This window comes from Symphalangus syndactylus, chromosome 8 (genome assembly GCF_028878055.3).
Source record: "Symphalangus syndactylus isolate Jambi chromosome 8, NHGRI_mSymSyn1-v2.1_pri, whole genome shotgun sequence".
NCBI classification, from domain to species: Eukaryota; Metazoa; Chordata; class Mammalia; order Primates; family Hylobatidae; genus Symphalangus; species Symphalangus syndactylus.
Window position 1 is genome coordinate 106100336 of NC_072430.2, and position 23669 is coordinate 106124004.

A 23669-nucleotide genomic window follows, 5' to 3' on the forward strand; every position below is an offset into this window, starting at 1 on the left:
TTCTCCTTGAACAGATCACAGAAATTAAAGATGACTTAAAACAACTGAAAGGAAAATTTTTCTATGTCCTTTGTGTAAAGGGGGACTACCGTCTCAATGGTCCCACCATTAACATTACCAAAGTTCTCAGTCTTCACAACTGAGAAATGTATAGAAAACACAGCCCCATTTTAACAGATGGAAGGCTGTGTAATTTGAGTCACACAGCTATCAAGGAAAATGACCCAGTCTAGGTAAATCAGAGGTTGTACTCCTCACTCCTGGCTCTCTTCACGCTCATACATGTGCATTTCTAAAAAATAACAACAAAAATCTACCACTTGTTTGAAAAGCAGCTCTGCATACAAAATAACATAATTTACAACCTTACCGAACTTGAATTTACTGTCATGTTTTATACAATTTTCTTACCCATCTTCCAAGCCATTCCTGAACATGCCAGAATACATCTTTCCATCAGGCCACTTCAAAACCCCTCTGGAATGTATAAGCAAAGAATAATGCATGTCAACTAATAGTTCAGATAATTAAAACTTTTTCTATCATGTGATGATCATCCTCACCCCAGGCATAAATCTTCAACATTTTCACCTGCCATGAGGCTTCCCTGAAAGCCAGCGTCCATCATAGGTGGCATCCTTTAGGCGAGGATCCTTGTAGAAAGTATATTTGGCACTGCGTGAAATGGGTGGTTCCTGTCTCTGAACACTGCTACCACTTCCATAAGGGGGGAGATCAGACATCCCTCTCAAAGCCTGATCTACAGCTTGGCTTATAGCTCGTAGCCACTTTGTCTAGGAGCAAAAAGTAACATCAATAAGTTTAAGGCAACAATTCATCAAGCATTGCTTTAAATCCTGCTAGTTTTCTTTGGTGCGAATAAATTATTTGTGTCCTAATGCTTTTCTTATTAATAGAGTAATATTGACTGGCTCTTGTATTTCTCTGCTATATGTTTAAAATTAAGTCACATTAAAAAAAAAAAAAAAACAACCAAGAACCTACAGTTTTGGGTTAATGAAGATTTATCAGACAGAACTGTGCATCATTAGTCAAGCAAGAACAATTTATATTTCTTCTCTATTACACAAGAGGCAGAAAGAGCCAGGGCGAAGATTGAAGGAAAATACCATAATGGACTAACCTTTTCCTGGGGTGTAGATGAAATGAGAGTGAACTGCTCTTCAGGTGTAGTTATCTTTAAGCCATTCCTAAAACGTTCACAAGGATAAATACCAGTAGGTTTAACAACCTGTCATTACAGTATCAATCCTCAAATATGAAAAGCAACCTCTTTATTTCAAGAGGAGCAGAAGTCAATTAATGTAAATGCTTGTTTGGTTTTGGGTGCCACCACGGTGGAAAGAACAAAGAATTCTCTGCTCTGTGTTGAACGATGGGGATGTGTGCAATGAAGATGCCCTTTCATCACCTAATCATGACTTGCCATGATCTTCACAACAGGCCATTTTATTATCAATAGACTACTTTACTGTCTAATGTGCTGGGAGGTGGGCCTCATTATGCAGAATGGGGAGACTGTCTCCCAAGCCTTCCTGAGCTTTTTTTCACATTTAAGGAAGCAACCTGGGTAACAGACTTGGACGGGGTGGGGTGGGGAGGGGGGACGCACTTACACACCACCAGCTTCTTCAGACAGTGGCTCTGCCCACAGCGTGGCCAGAGGGAAAACATGGTGCGTGGAGAACTGAAACAGAGAACACGGAGGCACTTTTATGAAAGCCCATGTAGACCTCGGGGTCTCTGCCCGTATCCCCTTCATGTCATTACCCCACATGGGCCCTGCAATCTCTGCTGCAGAAACCCCTTGAAATAGTTAAGTCCATGTAGGTGCCACCAATTCTGCCACATTGTCCCCATAACACAGCTAACCCAAAGGGCCTTGCCATCTCTGCTGCAGGGCCCTCTTCACATGGCTGAAACTAAGGAGTTCAAGCTGGAAACTTAAGAAGTTCTCTGAAATCCAGTGCATACAGAAATCCGTGCTGTAGCTAAATAGCCTCTTTTTTTTAAAATTATTATTATACTTTAAGTTCTAGGGTACATGTGCACAACGTGCAGGTTTGTTACATATGTATACATGTGCCATGTTGGTGTGCTGCACCCATTAACTCATCATTTAACATTAGGTATATCTCCTAATGCTATGCCTCCCCCCTCCCCCCACCCCACAACAGTCCCCGGAGTGTGATGTTCCCCTTCCTGTGTCCATGTGTTCTCATTGTTCAGTTCCCACCTATGAGTGAGAACATGCAGTGTTTAGTTTTTTGTCCTTGCGATAGTTTGCTGAGAATGATGGCTAGCCTCTTTTAGTCAACAGTTTCAGTAAAATCACACTAGTTTTGAACATAAACTGATAGTACAGTTAATAAGGATAGGAGTCCAGCTTTCAGGGATTCTTTAAAGGTTAGGAATCCAGCCTACCTGGGCATGGACCAGGGCATCATTAAAGAGAATGAACCAATTCACAGAAAACCTCCCAGCATGCTGCAGAGACAGGGCTCGGTTACTACTCTCACACAGCAGTCGACGCTCTGGCTTCCTCAAGGAATCCTGGAATTAAAGACAAATATAATACTAGGTCAAACAATCAAAATTATTTTAACATGTAAAGAGAAAATAAAACAGACACAAACCACATTTAAGGGAATTTGCTGGTCGTAGCTTAGCTTGGTGTAAAATCTAAATTTATACGGGATCTAAACACTTCACAAAATTAGAGCTCGAAGGAGATTAAAAAGAAGACAAACTAAAGAAGGGAGTAAGTCTTCAGAGAGGATTTCTAGAAATGAGAGAAGGAATTTAGAGTACCTACTGGTATCGCCCTTAGACATTTTAGGAAAGGGGTCATTAAAAGGTTATTACCATAAACAAGTAAGGAACAGAGGAAATTATATCAATTGTTATCGAAATGGTTGCTGTTTGCTAGGGTAACAAATGACAACTGGCATGGCTTACCGTCATTTTTCCGGGGAAGGTCTTCCAGAAACCCAGTGTGTATTCTGCTTCCTTCCTTTTCCTGCCGAGATGGAGAGCAAGACACTCATAACAAGAACTGGAATCCTGCAGTTTCTGATATTCTGGAGATGCCTACAGGGCAAAAATTAAAGAGGAAAAAGAAAAAGAACATAAAACCATTATCCAGAATCTGTAGCCTCAGTCTGCTTTAGATATACAGTATTAGATGTAGGGGAAAATTTGGCCCAAGAGCACAAGTAGCACACTGCAGGAGACTGGGAAAAGGAGATTGGTTTCAGAAAAATTCTACTACATAAAAGTACATATGAAATACGGGCATAACTCAGGGGAGAGAGACAAAACCTGGCAGTTAGGGAAGAGAGCAGCAGAGACCCCAGGATAGGGCAGGAGTTCTCAAATGTTTTGGTCTCGGGATCCCTTTATTTTTCTTATGTGGACTGTATCTATTGATATTTACCATATTAGAATATAAAATTAAGAAATGTTAAAAGCTTTTATTAATTCACATACAAAAATTTTTTAGTGGTAGGGTGCGGTGGCTCACGCCCGTAATCCCAGCACTTTGGGAGGCTGAGGTGGGCGGATCACGAGGTCAGGAGATCAAGACCAATCCTGGCTTACGTGGTAAAACCCCGTATCCACTAAAAAAATACAAAAAATTAGCCGGGTGTGGTGGCGGGCACCTGTAGTCCCAGCTACTCGGGAGGCTGACGCAGGAGAATGGTGTGTGAATCCGGGAGGTGGAGCTTGCAGTGAGCTGAGATGCACCACTGCACTCCAGCCTGGGCAACAGAGCGAGACTCAGTCTCAAAAAAAAAAAAAAAAAATTTTTTTTGTGAGAAAAGTGGCAATGGTCCACATTTTTTCAAATCTCTTTATTATCTGGCTTTAAAAATGACAGCTGGACTTTTATATCAGCTTTTGCATTTAATTTGTTACATGTTGTTTGGTTAAAACCTATGAAGAAAATGTGGCCTTATAAAGGTATATATCTGGAATAGAGGGAAGCATTTTAATAGCCATTTCAAATAAATGTGGATATTCTCTTTTGATACTATATTAAAACTTGCTATGTGGTAGATTCTTAAAGGGAGCTGCAATGTAGAATCTGAAACCACAGCAATGAGCTTTTTATACCCTGTGATGTTAAAATCCAGGGGTCTATCGTGCACTTTGAATGAGTCTTTTACCATCTATGACTTTGTACCATCTATGATTGTGGATTGGACATACGGAAAATATTGGTTGACTGAATTATGCAGATTTTCCAAATGTTGATACCTTTTTTCTACAACATCAAAAATCACAGGATAATAGAACTACCAATCTCATGAGATAAAGTCCTAAGTATCAGGAAACTGTCAGACTCACAGTGTCAGATCCATCTCTAACATTCTAATTTTCGCTTAAAAGTTGAGATTTTATTATTGGCAACAAATACTATCAGTTGATCTCTTTGAAATGACAGGTTCATTTACTCATTTCTGAGAAAATATCTGCCAATATCCAAATCTGAAAAATCAGTTTATCTGTCAATTGTCCTTTCAAGTTTAAAAAAAAAAAAAGCAACCCATTTATTTCAAGAGGAGCTCTCAACTCAACAATCACAATCGTGTTTTTCTTGAAAAACCACCACACTTCAGCATGCAGCAGAGCTGCTTTACGTGTACTTTGCACGTCACCACACATAATAGGACATTCTTAAGTGAAATTGTATTTTAACTGCAAGTGCATGGCAGTGAAGAATGCAGTGACTACTAGTATAGGCTGGTGCCACTGCCTTGATTCCTACCAAGGAGCCAGCAGTCTTACCCACCTTAACTTTTGCACCATCAATGTAAATGACAATACAGTAGAAAAAGCAAATATCTTAGTATTGTCATGAAAATAGTTTTGACCTTGTGAACCCCTTGAAATGGTCTTTGGAAGCCCCAGGGGTCTGCAAAACAACTACTGGGATGGGTGTAACTGCTACGCCATGTAGCGAGGGAGCAGAAGGTAAGATTAAAGGATGATCTCTCACGTTCATGAGTAATTACTTGCCACAATTCTGAGAGTCACTCATTTTCATTTTTTCCATTCATTTAAGAAACATTTAATGAGTATCTACCACATATAAAACACTCTGCTAGAGTGCTAGGGAAAAAAAAAAGGTATGATCTTTGTACCATAATTAGGCAGACAAGATAGAAAAATGTACCAGAATAATGCAGTGACTTTGTTAATAGGTTATATATCATAAAAGACAATCTAGAAAAGTAAGTTAAGAGGTCAGATTCTGGAACCAGAGCCTGGATATTAATTCTAGCTCCGCCAATTCTCAGCTGTGTCTCAATTATCTCATCTGTAAAAGGCTGATGATGAAATCGGTATAATAATACCTACTTCACCGAGTTGATGTGGGGATTAAATGAATACATATAACTTGCTTAGAACAGTGCCTGGCAAATAGAATTCATTCAATAAAAGTATCATTATTATTTTTATATGGAGACATTTAAAAAATACATATATGTGTACACACATATATGATGTCAAGGCTGTGCCTTAGACTTACTAAATTATAATGTATAGTGATGGAATACAGGCAGGTTTGTTTTGAAAAAGCTTCCACAGTTGATTTTGACCCCCTGTGATAAGGATAAGGGCCACTGATATAACACGAGAAGTGAATAATAGAAAGTGTTAGCAAAACACAGGGTAAATAATCCTTCAGAGATGGATAGGGGAAAGAGAACCAATATAGTCAAAGAGGGCTTTATTTTCATGATAAAATGACTTTTGTCCCAGAATGAGGATGGGAGTGGGAGTGTTTCAGGAAGGAAATATAAAGCACATGAAAGCTACATCCAGGGAAACTGAACTCTGACTCTCAACAATTCTAAGCTGATCTGGTGGAAAATTTTTTTATTAATTGAGGCCATATTGAGGTGAAAGCTGTATCTCATTGGGATATTTGATAGGCCAAACCTTCACAGCTAAAGCTAGATGAGTTTAAAGACCTTGTAGGTCTTTTCTTTAGTCTGGTTTCACAGTAGGCTCAAATGTAGAAGGCCTACATCAATCAGTTCCTGGGTCACTCTGAGGGGTGAAATCCGTTTAGATCAAGAGACAGACCCAAAGACTAAGAAGATTCTAAACCTATAAGGGGCCAGCGTGGTGGCTCATGCCTGTAATCCCAGCACTTTCGGAGGCCAAGGCAGGCCAATCACTTGAGGTCAGGAGTTCGAGGCCAGCCTGGCCAACATGTTGATCTCCCATCTCTACTAAAAATACAAAAAAAAAAAAAAAAGTAGCCGGTGTTGTGGCACACACCTGTAATCTCAGCTACTCAGGAGGCTGAGGCATGAGAATCACTTGAACCTGGGAGGTGGAGGTTGCAGTGAGCCAAGATTGCGCCACTGCACTCCAGCCCCAGTGACAGAACGAGACTCCGTCTCAAAAACAAACAACAACAACAAAAAAACCTACAAGAGACTTTGGAGTCATTATAATTTCTCTAGAACCTTTCAGGGTAGAAACAAAATGAAATCACACATTTCGATGGGATTTGAAAGGTGAATGTCTCAGGACCAGCTTTAACATACATCTATATCCTAGTGTGGTGCTAACTTGCTAGGATTCCACCTAACTAGTTTTATGTAAGAGTGGACCAGTTAACATTTGAGAAAATCCTGTAACACTGATTCCTCTCAGCATTTGCTAAGGCAACCTAAACACCTGGCATAAAGTCTAGCATGAATCCAGGCTGGGTAACGCCCCTGCATTACAGGTGTGTGCCATTATACAGAAAGCCAGGGCTTTAAAGAGCTCTGTTTAACTCATAGTCAGCATGCATCCAATAAATTTTGACAACCACTGAATGAGTAGCATCTGATAGAGTCTCAACTTTAGACAAAGTTTCATAAAATGAATACAGTTTATTCATCTTGATAAGGCCCTAAAAGGAAACTGAATCCACAGAAAACTCAATTTATCTACAGTCATACTTTCCTCTGTCATTTCCCTGAAGAAAATTAAATTAATTAGACACATGTAAATTTTAAATTACTGGAGTTCCAGATCTTGCGGTGGCATAATCCATACAAACAACTATGATCCTTGGCTTTCCAAATGTCCAAAGAGGTATACATGGGAGCTTACCACTTCAAAACAAGTAGCAAGCTTTAGCAAAACTTTTGCATAATTATGAAGTCGTCTGATTGGCAAGAAAAACAAAGTATTCAGTATTTCCATCAACTGAGTGTTTTCATCATTCACTTCTGACAAATCTTGCAACAGCTCTTGGTTTTTATTTAGGAAATCACTAGAGGTAGAGGAAAAAAAATTTAGTTAATCATTTTGGAATTGGTAATATGTATATTAAATAAAAAATTTCACTAGAAAGTACCTCTTTCAGAATGCACATTTTTTAGGTGCTGTGAAAGTAGAAATACAATGAAATAAGCCAGATATAATTAAAAGAATTTCCCTATCTATAAGACATGATTTTTTTAAGTATAAAAAGTAGCAAATGGTAGCAATACAAATGGTTAATCACAGACTTGTGCCTATATTCTAGAAAATGAATCATGCATCCAACAATTTAAGGTGAATAATCAGAGACCAGCTGACACCATTACCTGTTAATTTCAAAGCCAAAAGTCACAGCAATAAATGGCAAGACTAATTGTTCTAGGCAGCTGTGCTAAATAGAATCACTGGAAGAAAAGCAAAGCTCCTTGCTCCAACAGAATTAGTGTGGATATTAAAACACTTCTAATTTCTTCTTTTTTCCTTCAATTGTTGATCACCTAATAAGAGTTTATTATAGGAAAGTAATAAAAAGCTGCAAGAACTAGTATTACAGTTAACAAGAAAAAATAAAGATGATTATATGTGAAGATTTCAATGCTGAGATCTTCAAAAGCACTTCAAACTGAAGCCAAAAATTAGCTAATATTCAGTTTTTAATAAATTCATTGTTAAAATTTTATTCCAAATTTTAATGCTGATCAATAACCCATTAAGGCTTAGCTCACCAAACCAAAATACTTAATGGTAAAGCAGTAAGAGTTGGTGAGCTGGGTGCCGTGGTTCACACCTGCGATCCCAGCACTTTGGGCTGCCAAGGTGGGTGGATAGCTTGAGCCCGGGAGTTTGAGACCAGCCTGAGCAACATAACAAAACCCTGTCTCTGCAAAAAATACAAAAATTTGCCAGGCATGGAAGCGCACACCTGTAGTCCCAGCTGCTCAGGTGGCTGAGGCAGGAGGATTATTTGAGCACAGGAAGTTGAGGCTGTAGTGAGCTGGGGTTGTGCCACTGCACACCAGCCCGGGTGACAAGCCTGCCTCAAAAAAAAAAGAAAAAGAAAAAGATCTTAGATAGACTGCCCAGATTTTATTTATATTTGGCTGGTGATAATGTTCCTACTTCTTTCTCCACGTTCTACTGCAGAGATCAGCTGAGGACTTATTTAATTTTACACAAGTGTTCTGCTTTGACCTGCTCCTGAGAGACGGAGGTAAGATATAGTGAACACAAACTCCCTTGGACCATAATTCTCAATACCCAGTACCCAGTCTACAGTAGACCAGAAATGTTCCAACTCTTGTGAACTCCATTACTTTCCAGGACTCACTCATGTCCTTACCTATGATCTTCCCTGAAAGAGGCCAAGCTACACTCCTAAGAAATCTGAACCAGAAACCATCTCTGATCAGCTTATCTTTTCTTGGGAGTTTTTAATCTAATAGTGGCAATATCACTCTTTCCTTATATGGCAAGGTCTGTACTTTTTGCTCAGATTTTTTAGATAAAAAAAATTAAAGGTAGAAACAACCTAAGTGTCCATCAGCAGATGAACTGATTGATAAAATGTGGTAATGTGTACATACAAGAGAATATTATTCAGCCATAAAATGGAATGAAATTTTGACGTATGCTACAACATGAATGAACCCTGAAAATACTATGCTTAAAGAAATAAGCCAGAAGCCAGACACAGAAGGACAAATAAATACATGATTCGACTCATATAAGGTACCTAGAATAGGCTAACTCAAACAGAGAGGAAGTAGAATAGAGGTTACCACAGCCAGGCAGACAGGGGGAGACAGTATGGGGGGAGTTATTATTTATCATGCACTGAGTTTTTCTCGGAGATAATGAAAAAATAGTGATGGTTATACAACATTGTGAATGTATTTGATGCCCCTTAATTGTACACTTATCAGTGTACAATTAGTGTACAATTAAGATTAAAATGATAAATATGACATTACATATATTTTATCATATTAAGAAAAAAACTTGCATGATAATCAAACCACCAGGCAAGCCTGATGTGAGCAGCTGAGTGATCAATTAGATGAATGATAAGTGCTTGCACATCATCATCCAAGATCCACTAACAGCCAAGTGGGCAGCCTAGCTGTGCTCTAGACATTCTCAAACTCTTCTCTGAAAATGAAATCTTTATGGTAATTTTAAATATTGACTTTGTAAATAGAAATTGGAAAAAGACGTCATTGCTGCCTTTAACTATGTAAAACCCAGGCTCTGGGCATGGTGCTGTGCAAAAGGCAAGAGGCTTTCAACTTATGTCATCTCATTTTCCTGCTCTAACAAGGTCAATTCTTCAGTACTGTGAATCTAACTCGGAAATACTAGAGGAAGGTCAACAGCAGCAGAATAAGGAACCAGGGTCAGTAACTGCTGTAGCCCTTCAGGAAGCCCAGAAGCTTTCCATTTAAACTGTCACAAGTCTCCATCTATTTTTTGCATCTTCCTGTAATTAAACTTGCTTTTCTTCAAGCATTACTATTTGCAAAAATAACTATTGCATTTTCTTTCTGCTCCATTTAATTATTGGTTTGGCTACAGCCCCATTTTCTCCTATTTTCTTTGGCTATGATTCAGCATTTCACCAACATTATAGGTTAACTAAGCTATTTTAGTCATTATAATAAAGATACTTAAAATAATAAATATAAAATCAGTAATAACAAATGTAAACTTCAAAACCAGAAGTTCTCAAATGTAAACAACAACAACAACAACAAACAGTAAGTCCATCCATTTGCTGCTTATAAGAAATATACCAAAACAATGCAGACGGGCTGAAAGTAAAAGAATGGAAAATGGTGGTGTATTAAGATCAAGAATTTTAAAGTTACTACATAAAGTTAAAGACATATTCTTGAAACTGTCATTTTAAAAAAATAAAGGCCAAACCCCTATATTTTGGAAATCAACAAGCGTGTGAGTCCAATAATCCATAATGGATTAGAAAAATACTTTCAAAAATATTTAGAACTGAATGACTATAAAAACAAAATGTATTAAGACTTGTAAGATTCAGCTAAAGCAACAATTAGAGGGAAATTTATAGTCTTAAATGGCTACATTAGAAAAATTTTAAATTTGAAAAATTAATGAACCAAGTGCTAAACTCGAAGTTGTAAGAAGTTAACAGGTGAACAAAAAGAAAGTAGAAGGAAATAAAAAGCAGAAATTAATGAAATTTTTTAAAAGCAAAAGAAATGATTCCCTAATTTTTGAAAAAATTAATTTAAAAAGCAGTAAATTGCTGATAAGACTGATCAAGATAAAAAAGATAAAAGGCCCAAATGAATAATTGTAAGAATGAGAAACAGGGGGTACAACTACAGTTATTCTGGTGTAATCATCTTAAGACTATGCTAGGAACATTATGCCAATAAACTTTAAAACAAGGGTGCAATGAACAATTTTTCCAGAGAAATATAAATAACAAAAGCCATAAGAAGAAATAAAGACCTGAACATACCTATTCATTAAATCAGTAAAAACTCCCTACAGCAAATGCCCCCATGAAGCCTAGATTATTTTCACAGATGAATTCTACTCAATCTTCAAAGTACAAATAATTCCTACTTCATATAAACTATGAACTTCCAGGAAACAGAAAAGGAGAAAAAGCTCCTCCATATCTGTGAGTTCCAAATCTGCAGATTCAACAACCTCAGACCACAAATATTTCATAAAAAAATTATGTTTCTACCACTTTTTTGTCATTAATCCCTAAACGATACCATATAACAACTATTTATATAGCATTTATATTTTATTAGATGTTATAAGTAATCTAGAGATGATTTAACATATATGAAAGGATGTGCACAGGTTATAGGCAAGTACTAAGCCATTTTATATCAGGGACTTGAACATCCTTGAATTTTGGTTTCCTTTGGGAGGTCCTGGACTCAATCCCTCATGGGTATCGAGACAACTGTATAAGTAAATTTAATTCAGCAATGTATTAAAACATTAATACATTAAGATTACTGAATTTTGGAATTTGGAAACTCAGATATTTAACATTATAAAAATCAATTCCTCTACAACTTTTAGAAATAGGGCCTTTTTAACTCTATAAATTATATCTACCAAAAACCTAAAGTAATCATTTTTAATGGTGAAATATTAAAAGCATTCTCATTAAAACTAGAAATGAGATGAGAATGTTAGCATTCCTTCCATTAGGATAAAAGATCAAAAGCAAACATGGGGCTGGGCATGGTGGCTCATGCCTGTAATCCCGGCACTTTTGGAGGCTGAGGTGGGTGAATCACTTGAGGTCAGGAGTTTGAGACCAGCTTGGCCAACATGGTGAAACCCCCATCTCTACTAAAAATACAAAAATTAGTTCGGTGTGGTGGTGCACATCTGTAGTCCCAGCTACTTGGGAGGCTGAGGCAGGAGAATTGCTTGGACCCAGGAGGCAGATGCTGCAGTGAGCCAAGATTGCGCCACTGCATTCCAGCCTGGGCGACAGAGCGAGACCCCGTCTCAAAAACAAACGAACAAAAAAAGAAAACATGGCAAAACATTAACATCTGCTAAATCTGGGTGGTGAGTACATATTTAAAGTATTTTCCATTAAAATACAGAATTTTTGGCCTGGCACAGTGGTGCATGCCTGTAATTCCAGCACAACGGGAGGCTGAGACAGGAGAACCCTTGAGCCCAGGAGTTCCTAACCAGCCTGGGTAACACAGTGAGACGCTATCTCTTCTATTTTAAAAATAAAAAAAAAGTTAAATACAGAATTTTTAAAACCTTCGCTTTGTTGCTGGGTCAACACTTGTTGAGAAACTATCTGGTCAGGATTACTGCCTTGTGTAAGGAGCCTTTAAATTATTTACCCAGAAGCTAAATGTAAATACTTTGTATCTGCGCAAACACATTTTTCTGTGTATCATCACATACATTACCTGTTCCTCTCCAATGGGAGAGAACATTCCCATTTTTCAGATGAAAGACACTAGGCCTACTGAGGTAAAGAGAGTTGTCCAAAGTCTCAGGGATAGCACAGAAGGACCCAGAACCTGAGCCTATTCATTCAGTACTTTTTCAATAGCATACTACTTATAATGATAACCAGGGGCTAATAGTACCTGTCCTTTATAAGACTTACTGAAAGTTTATATTTTGATCTGTTTGGTAAAATGATGAAGTCAAAGCTTTCCCTGAGCACTTGAAAACACAGAGCACTATAAAACATGATCTTTGGCAGAGAGAATGATAACTGGAAGGTGTGGGTTTGCTTACATGGCAGGCTTAGCAAGAAGCTGGAATCCTCCCATAACCAGGAAATTTGTAATAGATGTGCAATACCTTGAGCAAAAAAGAAAACACATCTACATTAGTTGAAATGTAAATTAGTTCTTCAGTTTCCAAACACATACCTGGAATAGATAATTCTTGATTATTTCACCAATGAATTTCAGAAGTTTTGTGATGTCAACATTTGTGAAGGGCAGGTTGTGTAATAATTACAATAATGGAGGTAAAGGGAGGGGTAGGGGAATTCCAGCTTAGTAAAGATGGTAATATAAGGCTGGTCACATTGGCTCACACCTGTAATCCCAGCACTTGGGGAGGTTAAGGTGGGCGGATTGCTTGAGCCTAGGAGTTTGAGATCAGCCTGGGCAGCATGGGGAAACCCGACTCTACAAAAAATAGAAAAATTAGTCAGGCATGGTGGCACATGCTTGTAGTCTCGACTACTTGGGAGGCTGAGGTGGGAGGATCCCTTGAGCCTGGGAGGTTGAGGCTGCAGTGAGCTGTGATTCCAACATTGCACAGCCTGAGCGACAGGATAAGACTGTCTCCAAAAAAAAAAAGATGGTAATATAAAAGGAAATTTTAAAAACACCTAAAGCTAAGCAGAAAATGCAGTAATTTACTTGGTATCTACCAAACAATATCTATTACGTGGTAACTTAACATACTTGAGAAAACATAATTAAAATAGTTGAATTTTTGATGAAAATTTTCTCTAATCTTCACTTCAGGTTTCCCAATTAAGAAATGAGTGAAGGCCGGGGGCGGTGGCTCACTCCTGTAATCTCAGCACTTTGGGAGGCTGAGGCAGGTGAATCACCTGAGGTCAGGAGTTTGAGGCCAGCCTGGCCAACATGGTGAAACCCCATCTCTACTAAAACTACAAAAATTAGCTGGGCGCGGTGGCGGGCACCTGTAATCCCAGCTACTTGGGAGGCCGAGGCAGGCGAATCGCTTGAACCTGGGAGGCGGAGGTTGTGGTGAGCCAAGACCGTGCCATTGCACTCCACCCTGGGCAACAAGAGCAAAACTCCAGCTCAAAAAAAAAAAAAGAAAAGAAAAAAGAAATGACGTGAAGGTAAGAAAATACGTTAAAAGTGCTGAGACAGTGTTAGAAAATGTTGATTAAATATTGATATGCTGCTAAAGAACAAGTCTAGTTATACTGCTTTGAGCTCTGTACATTTCTTATACACACCTGGGCTGGCAAATGGAATCAACTGACTTTGAGGAAGAAGGTAAACTCCTACTAAAATTAGCCCACAGTACTGTACAATTAAATATGGTTATAATGGTTAATTTTATGTGATGTGTATTTTATCACAATTCAAAATAATTTTGGCCAGGCACAGTGGCTCACACTTGCAATCCTAGCACTTTGGGAGGCTGAGGCAGTAGGATAACTTACACCCAGGAGTTTGAGACCAGCCTGGGCAACATAGTGAGACCCCCATCTCTACAAAAAAATAAAAAAAATTAGCTGGATGTGCTGACATGCACCTGTAGGCCTAGCTTCTTGGAAGGCTGAGGTGGGAGGATCACTTGAGCCTGGGAGATCAAGGCTGCAGTGAGCTGTAATGGTGCCACAGCACTCTAGGCTTTAATAACTTTAAAATTATTATAAAAAAAATTTTAAAGATTCATACATAAGCCCGAATATTTTACTTGCCCTATCTACAGGAATAAACCGTTATGTTAAAAAAAAAAAAAGCCCAAAATATCAAAACAAAAGCATTTTTAAGCATAAGGCCTAAAGTACCAGAGAAGAAAAAGAAGTGAAATAGAGGTATTATGAGATGAATTCAAGTCAAAAAAGGAAAATTATACCAGTAAAAGCTGGAATCACAGCAACAACAAAATCTAGTTTTAAAAAAGAAATTAGTATCAAGTTCTATTATTTTTATTTTTCATTTCTGAAAGATGATGAGTTAAAAGACTCAAACCAGGGTATTTCCTCTTAGACAACAGCTTCAAATATTTTCAATTTTGCTTAGAATTAAAATAGCATCCAACTATCTGTACATACTACATAGGTTGGAAAGGAAATACACTAAGATGATAAACAGTGGTTAGTTCTGGTGGTAGGACTATGGGTGATTTTTGATTATCTTTATTTGTGCAGTTTTCAGTAAGAAACACATGTTATTTATGTTATAAATAATCAAAACAAAACACCAACAAAACATGAACTCCCTGAGGGCTGGTGCTTTTCGCAGGCCCCATGCTGTGCTGCTGTGGGCTTGGAGCTCCCGGCAAATGCCTGGCACTGAGTGGGCACTGAGTGTTTGCTGGATGGTTGAGGTGTGAATGAATAGAGAACAAAACCTATACATACTTCAGATCAAAGCATAACCTAACATACATTAAAATAACACTTAAATTATGCCTCACATCATCATATCAAAATACAAGTTAAGAAAAAGTGAGAAACATTTTAAGTTACATTTTCAAGTACACTTGGGATATTTTGCTTGAAAAATATGCAAAGAACCTTGAATATTCTAGGTTTTATTAAGGAAAAACATCTTCATGTTAAAAATAGTTGGGTCTTTTAAAACTTCCATTTATACAAAAGTAAAAAGCAGACATCAGAACAGCTCCATATTTACAATCAGCAGTTGGTCTTAAAATAATTTGTTTAGTTACTAATTTCTTCAAGTTTTAGTACAATTTAGTTAAGTAAACAAAATTGTTTTCTAAAGAACCAGACTTATTATAGTAGATTTTATGTAAATTATGCTATCACTCTGCTAGAATATAGAAGAAAACATGAGAATTCATTATTTTTAAACTCTTTTTTCACTTAGAGAAGACAATTTTAGCAATCCAGAACTATAGTTGGCTTAAGATTAAAATACTGCTTTGCAATTTCTATTACCTTATATCACTCTCCCTAATCTAGTCTCTTCTGATTAAGGAGCTGTTCTCCTTGGCAGAATAACCCTGCAGAGATTGAACATGACACGGGACTGGATACTTGCTCTGTATAACTATCCAAGAAGAGACTTGAATGCTTCAGGATGACCAGACTCCTGGCTTCCTTTACCCCGTGAAGGAAGCTGCTCAATGAGGCTCCATGCTGACCAATGAGGTAACACAGCTTGCTGAATCGGCTAGCCACCTCCTGCAACAGCTGGACTGTAGTTGTAGTGCCCAAATTTTCTATAACAAAATAATGATGATGATGACAACACAAACTGAAAACCGAGCACTTTATTATGATCATATGATTATGATTATGAATTCCTCTAAGACTATTTAAACTTTTGCCATGTGCTCTCAACTAAGGAACCCACATGATTACAGTATTAAAGCAACCTCAAAGATCACAGTATCCAGTCCTTTGAGGAACTTGTTAAAAACACATTCACAGGAACCTTATAGACTCCAGGATGGCTTTTTCTGTTAAAAAAGACTCTCCAGGTGATTTTAAAGATGAGCCAAATTTGAGAACCACTGAGCTAACGCAACTCTCTGGTCATTTTGAAGATAAGTAATCTGAAGCCAAGAGAAGGGAAGTCAATTACGTAATTTAAGCCACTGATTAGTGACAGTCAGGAATTAAACTCACTTGGGGAGTTATACCTTTGTTAACATTTTCAGTTTTTTTGTTCTGACTTCTGCTCTACTTGCCTCTTTGAAAAGCCCAACCCTTCAGTGCAGAGAAGGCAATCCAAACATTGGACTGCTGAGGATGCTCTGAATTTCAGAGAGGGCACCAGGATATTATTTGCTTTTTGCCTGTCTAAAGTTCCTCATTTCTAGGACTTCTTTCCAAGCAATTAGGGAAGTAGACTGGGAAGACCAACAAAGAAATCAGCAACCAGGACAGGAAAGAGGCAGATTTAACCTTCCTTTCACAGCAATCCAGGAAGCTTCCAGCTTAGATTGCTTCCTTTCCCTTGGCAAAGTCCTGGAGTGTTCAGCCTAACTAGAGGAGGGGAATTTATAGAACAGAGACTCCACAACACTGAAAAGGCAGAAGGTAATAAAAACAAAAACACAAATGCAGACAGTCCTCAGCTTACAAAAGGATTATATTCACAAAGACTGTAAATTAGTTGTTTGAAAAGATGTTTTTCCACTAGAAACAACGGGCAGGCTGGGCACGGTGGCTCATGCCTGTAATCCCAGCACTTTGGGAGGCCGAGGCAGGCAGATCACTTAAGGCCAGGAGTTCAAGACCAGCCTGGGAAACATGGCAAAACCCCGTCTCTACTAAAAATACAAAAATTAGCAGGCGTGGTGATGCACACCTGTAGTCCCAGCTACTCAGGTGGCTGAGGCACGAGAATTGCCTGAACCCAGGAGGTGAAGGTTGCAGTGAGCCAAGATTGCGCCACTACACTCCAGCCTGGGGTGACAGAGCAAGACTCTGTCTCAAAAAAAAAAAAAAAAAAAGAAAAGAAAAGAAAAGAAACAACAGGCTGACCTGCAGAAGACAATGTCCTCAACATGGCAAAAGTGATGTACTAGAGAATTAGCCTGAATTCTGGGTCAACACAGGGGGGCAAAGAGTGCAGGAGAGAGAAACAGAAAGAAAACTTCCTCTCTGTTTTCTGACTGTAGGGCCAAACCCAGAAAAAAAATTTGAAATAGGAAAAGTTTATCTGCAACAGTTCCCTCAACTTCCACCCTGCATTCCTTTCTATTCTCCCAGAGACCCCCAGGTACCCAGTATATCTGGACAGTGGCATCCCATCTAGTACTACTGTAACCCATTCCCTCTGTATTATCCCCTCACTTCCAACCTCTTTGTAGCTTGGCATAGCTAAAAAAAAGAATCAGATTTAATCAACTCACGCTGAGGGATAAGATCTTTTTTTGTCCCCGAGATGGAGTCTTGCTCTGTCACCCAGGCTGGACTGCAATGGTACAATCTCAGCTCACCTCAACCTCCGACTCCTGGGTTCAAGCAATTCGCCTGCCTCAGCCTCCCAAGTAGCTGGAATTAAAGGTGCCCACCTGGCTAATTTTTGTATTTTTAGTAGAGATGGGGTTTCACCATGTTGGCCAGGCTGGTCTCAAACTCCTGACCTCATGATCTGCCCTCCTCGGCCTCCCAGAGTGCTGGGATTACAGGCGTGAGCCACCAAGCCCAGCCAGATAAGATCTTTAACACTCTCATAGTTATCCACAATTTTAAGAGACTACTTGTAAATCCAAATAAATCTCTACTTGATATAATTCTAAGAACTATAATGAGGAAAATAAAAAATTCAGACAGTATACTGGAAGATCTCTTAGGACCAGCAGGGGGAGAAGTGTTGTTTGGAAGTCTAACTTTATGTAGGGTCAACTTTCCCAAAGTTGTTTTTGTTCCTCTGCCATGAATATCCTAAAAGTTCCATTTTCTACTTCTGCAAGCCGCAGGAGCTCTGGGAGTGGCAGGACAGGGCAAGGGCAGCGAGGCTATTGACAAATTGGAAACAGTTTGTAAATTGTTGACTACCTGTGTACACACACACACACACACACACACACACAAAGACAGTGGATAGAAAGAAGTAAACCATAAACTAACAGGTTTTCATTATTTGTGATATACGAAGAAGAGATACAGACCTGATGGTTTAATGGTGGGAGAGAGGGGGTTGCAACTTACCTAAACTGAGAAGAGGCCTGAGAATCTGAGATTTGATATCACTTAGTTTTGAATAGAATCGTCTTTCTGTAGTAGCTAACTCGTGGAGACTGGCAATATACCCCATAATGTTTTTATCCACCAAGGCTAGATAGCTATCTTTTCCTGCTGTCACTCTGCTTATATATCCAAGCTGAAACAGAAGAAAATAAAAGGATTAAATATAACATATAATTATGTTAGTAATTTGGTATACTGAAGCTGGCTTATATCAGCTGACAAGAGCTAACTGTTAAATATTCAGAAAATTTGCAAGCAAGTAATTAAACCATTGGCAGCTTGAAAATTGGCCATAGTGAAAATCTGCAAGCACTACAGACTAGAGTTTTTTTTGGGGGGGTCGTGGGGGTTGCTTCTTTTTTTTAGAGCTGGTTCATCAGTACATCATTGTTATATATGCATATCCGGATCTATACATAACTATATACACCTACTTTCAATTATCTCCAAGACACCTTTCATTTCACATTACAAGTGTTTGGAAACAGACCCCCTGGATATATAAAGATCCAAATGATAGGATACATGTCTCAGGACCCCTTTCTGAGTAAAATAAGATTAATGAGACCAGGGAGGATCTCTATGCTATATATTAAAATATCTAGGATCTAAGAATTAACCTGCCTTTTGTACAATGAAAAGAGATTTTCTTAAAAAGGGACTTTTTGTCATTTACCCAAGATACCACTGTATAAAAAACATTCCATGTCTTTATTCACACATCCCATTAAATCAGGCAGGCAAGCTACAGACCCAATGAACTATTAACATCCCATGGTAACCAAAGACACACACGAGAGTTTCATTCCTTTCATCAGCCTATTTGATTGCCTATCTAGACTGTGAAATCATTCATGGGGAATGTAAAGCCAGGACCAGCAACTACAGACACATCTTGGTCAATGTTGCCTTTAATCTTTAAATATTTTTTTGTTTTGGTAGAGACAGGGTCTTGCTATGTTGCCCAGGCTGGTCTTGAACTGGCCTCAAGTGATCTTCCAGTCTCGGCCTCCCAAAGTTCTAGGATTATAGGGATGAACCATTGTACTTGGCCCCAATGTTACCTTTAACAAGAAAGATCTTGTCCCCACACATTCATAACTTACTAGCCAGAAAAACAAACACAAAGACTAAAAAAAAAAAAAAAAAAAGCCCACATGCTACTTTACTCAATAAAAATAAGAAATCCTAGAATATACTAGATTTTGGGGTTAATGTCCCTGCAGTATGTCACTTTGAGAATGTGAGTTACTTTATGGGGAAAAGAAAGCCAGAAATAAGCCAATGGTTTCAGTTTACAAAAAAGAAGGGAAAACAGAGTGGGAAAGCAGATCAAATAAAAGGGGATAAACAGTAGGTAAACAGTAGGAAATAAAATTAAGGCCAAGCAAGGTGGCTCAGGCCTGTAATCCCAGCATTTCAGGAGGCTGAGGTGGGCAGATCACTTGAGGTCAGGAGTTCAAGACCAGCCTGGCCAACATGGTGAAACTCCGTCTCTACTAAAAATACAAAAATTAGTTGGGCATGGCGGTGGGCACCTGTAATCTCAGCTACCTGGGAGACTGAGGCAGGAGAATTGCTTGAACCCAGGAGGCGGAGGTTGCAATGGGCCAAGACTGTGTCACTGCACTCCAGCCTGGGCAACAGAGCAAGACTCAGGCTCAAAAAATAAATAAATTAAATTAAATTAAAAGTGGAGAAGTGAAGCAGGGAAAAACAGAACACTGTTGGTTGTCTGTTGGGTCTCTCATGGTCTGTCATGAGCCTATCTCAGGCTCTTGCATTGTTACTTCCCACTTAATAGTTAGAAATTCATCTACTCTATTTCTGTTCTAATTCACCTCGAGGGCTCTACGGCTGCAGTCAGGAAACTTCATAGTAAAATGTACTTTCCAGTATTCCTACATGAGGGTGTTAATTCAACAAATATTTATAATGTACTATGCTCATCAAATATCAGAATATTTACAAAGTATGTACTATGCTACAGCAGTGAATGAGATAGCCTAAAATCCCTAACCTTCTGAATCTTACATTATAGTAAGGAGGACAGACAATAGACAAAATAAGCAAATTATACAGTATATTCGATGGTGATAGGCCCTATGGAGAGAAAAGATAAGGAGTGAAGAGGGCTTGAAAGAGTTTGCAATTTTAAATAAGGTAGTTAGAGACGCTTACTAATAATTAGCCATACATACAAATAAAAACAAAAACAAAAGACTTCTCATGTGTTACTGAATGTGGGCCTTAGGATCCAATTCCTGTTCACCTTACTACAGGAGAGAAGTACTGGAGTCTTAGAACCACTGTGATTCTCTGGAAGGTTGTCACCTTCTGTAGGGTCCTGTCGGCCACTGTAATATAACCCAGGCTGGAAGTCTTCTGTATCCACTAAAAACAGGGAATAATCCTGGCCTGCAGCTACACTCCAGACTCCATTTTCACTGCTTATCTGCAACGACAGAAAGATAGTGTCTGTCCAAGATAAAGGTAATCAGAGAGAACTTCGGATCCACAGGAACTGAAACGTTAGGTTGCTTAAATAAGCGTGGTGCAAAGTCAGTCATATCTGAGAGCAAACTTACCCAGCAATTTGCCCAATCAAATGCAGAGCAGGTGCAGGAGTAAGATGGAATCCCTTGTTTGGCTTTTAAATTTAGAACTGTTTTTATAAAAATCTGAAAAATTGGAATTTAAAAAGGAAAAACCACACATCTAATTTTTTATTGTTACTTTTGGAAGTCTGCACAGACTGTATTATAATGAAGAGACCCAGAAACTTCCAGAGCCCTACTCTAGAAGTGACAATTAGGACATACCTCTGTCCCTCCACATTTGGCTGTGTGCACAAAAATCGAGGTAAAAGAAAACAATCTAATAAGGTTAAATTCTATTCTGGCCAATAAACTCTTGGGTGCTAAAATTGAGTTTTCCCACTTGGAACTCTACCAGTCCTATATGACTTTACTGTGCCTACTCCCAGGATGTTAAAACAGGCAGAGCCCCTGAGAAGCCCATCTACAGGGATCCCTTAGACCAGTGGTTCTCAGTGGTCTTTGCAGCAGCAGCAGCAGCAGCCATCACATGGGAACATGTTAGAAACACAAATTCCCAGGTCCCGGAGCTACTGGGGGAAGGGGAATGGGGAATAGAGTCCAGCACTCTGTCGTTTTTTGTTTTTTTTTGTTTTTTTGTTTTTTTTGAGACAGAGTCTCACTCTTTCGCCCAGGCTGGTGTGCAGTGGCGCAATCTCGGCTCACTGCAAGCTCCGCCTCCTGGGTTCATGCCATTCTCCTGCCTCAGCCTCCTGAGTAGCTGGGACTACAGGTGCCCGCTACCATGCCCGGCTAATTTTTGTATTTTTAGTAGAGACGGGGTTTCACCATGTTAGCCAGGATGGTCTCGGTCTCCTGACCTCATGATTCGCCTGCCTCAGCCTCCCAAAGTGCTGGGATTACAGGCGTGAGCCACGGCGCCCAGCCCAGCACTCTGTTTTAACAAGCACTCCACAGGTGATTCTGATGTATGCAAAAGTTTGAGAACCATTGCCTTTAAATCAATAATTTTCAAATCTCGGGATTCCACACAGTGATTCAGTAGCCACCATGCAAAGGGAGGTGCCAGGGCTCTAGGAGCCCACTCCATCCTTAACCAAAGTAGTTCCTCATTTGTGGGTTTTATGTATGGGATTCCTCAAAAGATTTCATTTGGAGAAAGTGTGTTACTGCAAAAACTACTACCTCTAACCTCTAGACCCAGCTTCAGCTCCTAGACTGATAGGCAACACACACACACACACACACACACACACACACACACAAATACACTCTCTAATCTGTTAGATCCTTTGTGTTTAGATAGTTTCAGCACTGACTCCTGGAGTGATGAACAAATAACCCCTAATCTATTAGATCCTTAGTATCTAGTTAGGCTCCAAATCATAGGTGATTTTGTGTGTGTGCGCGTGTGTGTGTCTACTACTAATTTTATAGCAGTCTTCTTCTGGCATGACATTATGTTCTCAAATTCAGGCTATCCAAATAACGGACTTCCCATTCATTTTGCAAAGGATGCATTACAATTTTTGCAAAAGGAAAGAGTCTTCTTCCTAGTCTCAAAACTAATTCAAATCTCACTCTGCCTTCACTTTTAATTCTCACAGATTAATCAGGATGACTTCAAAAATGTTTTTCTCAGCCTTCCTCAAATAATAAAACCAAGCTCCTAATGATGTCGAAGAGTTATGAAACTAAAATCTTGTAACAAACTATTCTCTTGTTTGACTCTAAAATGTTAAAAAGGAGTTTGATTTTCAGGTCTCCATGCTACATTACAAAGCTTTCCTTAGTATGAATAAGTGCACACTTCAAATAAACAAAAAACAAGGAACAATGATTTGCAATATCTTTGTTTGTGATAATGTATCAGAAACTGAATAGCTTACTACTACGATGTTTTATACTAAAAACATTTCAGATTGGAGGCAGAAGTAATAATTGTTCCCTAATGTTTTATTAAGCCTTTTCCTCCCAGTAAAATTAAGTTCACCAAAAGGAAAGGCAGCATGTAAAAATCTCAAATAGTGACAGATGCACAGTGCACATTGCATATATGAATTATTGGAATATTTATTAACTGTCACATTCAAATCATATTCCTAAAATTGACATAATTGCCCTTCTTTAATCTCCATTACTCCAGAGGGAGCATGTCTTGGGACAGGGGAGGTATCAGAATCCAACTACATATCTATGACCTCCATATTCCATTCTGTCACATGGAGGGCATCTCTACCAAAAAACCCTAAAACTCTTGTTCAAGGAACCAGTACAATTGATGAGAATTTGGTATTTCCTCAGGGTGATGAGGCGGAAAACAAGGTGGAGACACACTGCTACAGAACTGCATCAAAGAGACTAGAAGCTACCAGTCTCTCAATAGCATTACATAAACTAAAACCAGGCCATCTAACAGTTTAAAAAACAAAACAAAAAAATCACCTCTACTTTTAGCTTTACTACAGAAAGTGAAAAGGCTTACAAAAAAAAAAAAAAGTTGGGCTGGGCGCGGTGGCTCAAGCCTGTAATCCTAGCACTTTGGGAGGCCGAGGCGGGCGGATCATGAGGTCAGGAGATCGAGACCACGGTGAAACCCCGTCTCTACTAAAAATACAAAAAATTAGCCGGGCGTGGTGGCGGGCGCCTGTAGTCCCAGCTACTCGGGAGGCTGAGGCAGGAGAACGGCGTGAACCTGGGAGGCGGAGCTTGCAGTGAGCCAAGACCGCGCCACTGCACTCCAGCCTGGGGGACAGAGCAAGACTCCGTCTCAAAAAAAAAAAAAAAAAAAGTTTTACTACTCTGCATGTTATTTTAAAATGCACACACAAAATTACACCACCAAATAATGTTACGTAAAAGTCAAACAATGGAGA

The 23669-nt window shown here is 39.0% G+C and overlaps 1 protein-coding gene across 7 annotated transcripts in view; it reads right to left on the bottom strand.

Moving 5' to 3' along the window:
* The window catches only part of ALS2 (alsin Rho guanine nucleotide exchange factor ALS2), an 88340-nt gene that overhangs the window by 32181 nt on the left and 32490 nt on the right, over positions 1-23669 (bottom strand). For all 7 annotated transcript variants that reach the window (XM_055290228.2, XM_055290225.2, XM_063644884.1 and 4 more), the window contains 11 exons: positions 20508-20690; positions 18197-18368; positions 15573-15753; positions 12577-12642; positions 7144-7306; positions 2980-3111; positions 2446-2574; positions 1638-1708; positions 1145-1211; positions 592-794; positions 412-477 (listed from right to left, as the gene is read on the bottom strand). In XM_055290228.2, the coding sequence (XP_055146203.1) occupies positions 412-477; positions 592-794; positions 1145-1211; positions 1638-1708; positions 2446-2574; positions 2980-3111; positions 7144-7306; positions 12577-12642; positions 15573-15753; positions 18197-18368; positions 20508-20690 (1433 nt within the window). The remainder of the gene's footprint in view (positions 1-411; positions 478-591; positions 795-1144; positions 1212-1637; positions 1709-2445; positions 2575-2979; positions 3112-7143; positions 7307-12576; positions 12643-15572; positions 15754-18196; positions 18369-20507; positions 20691-23669) is intronic.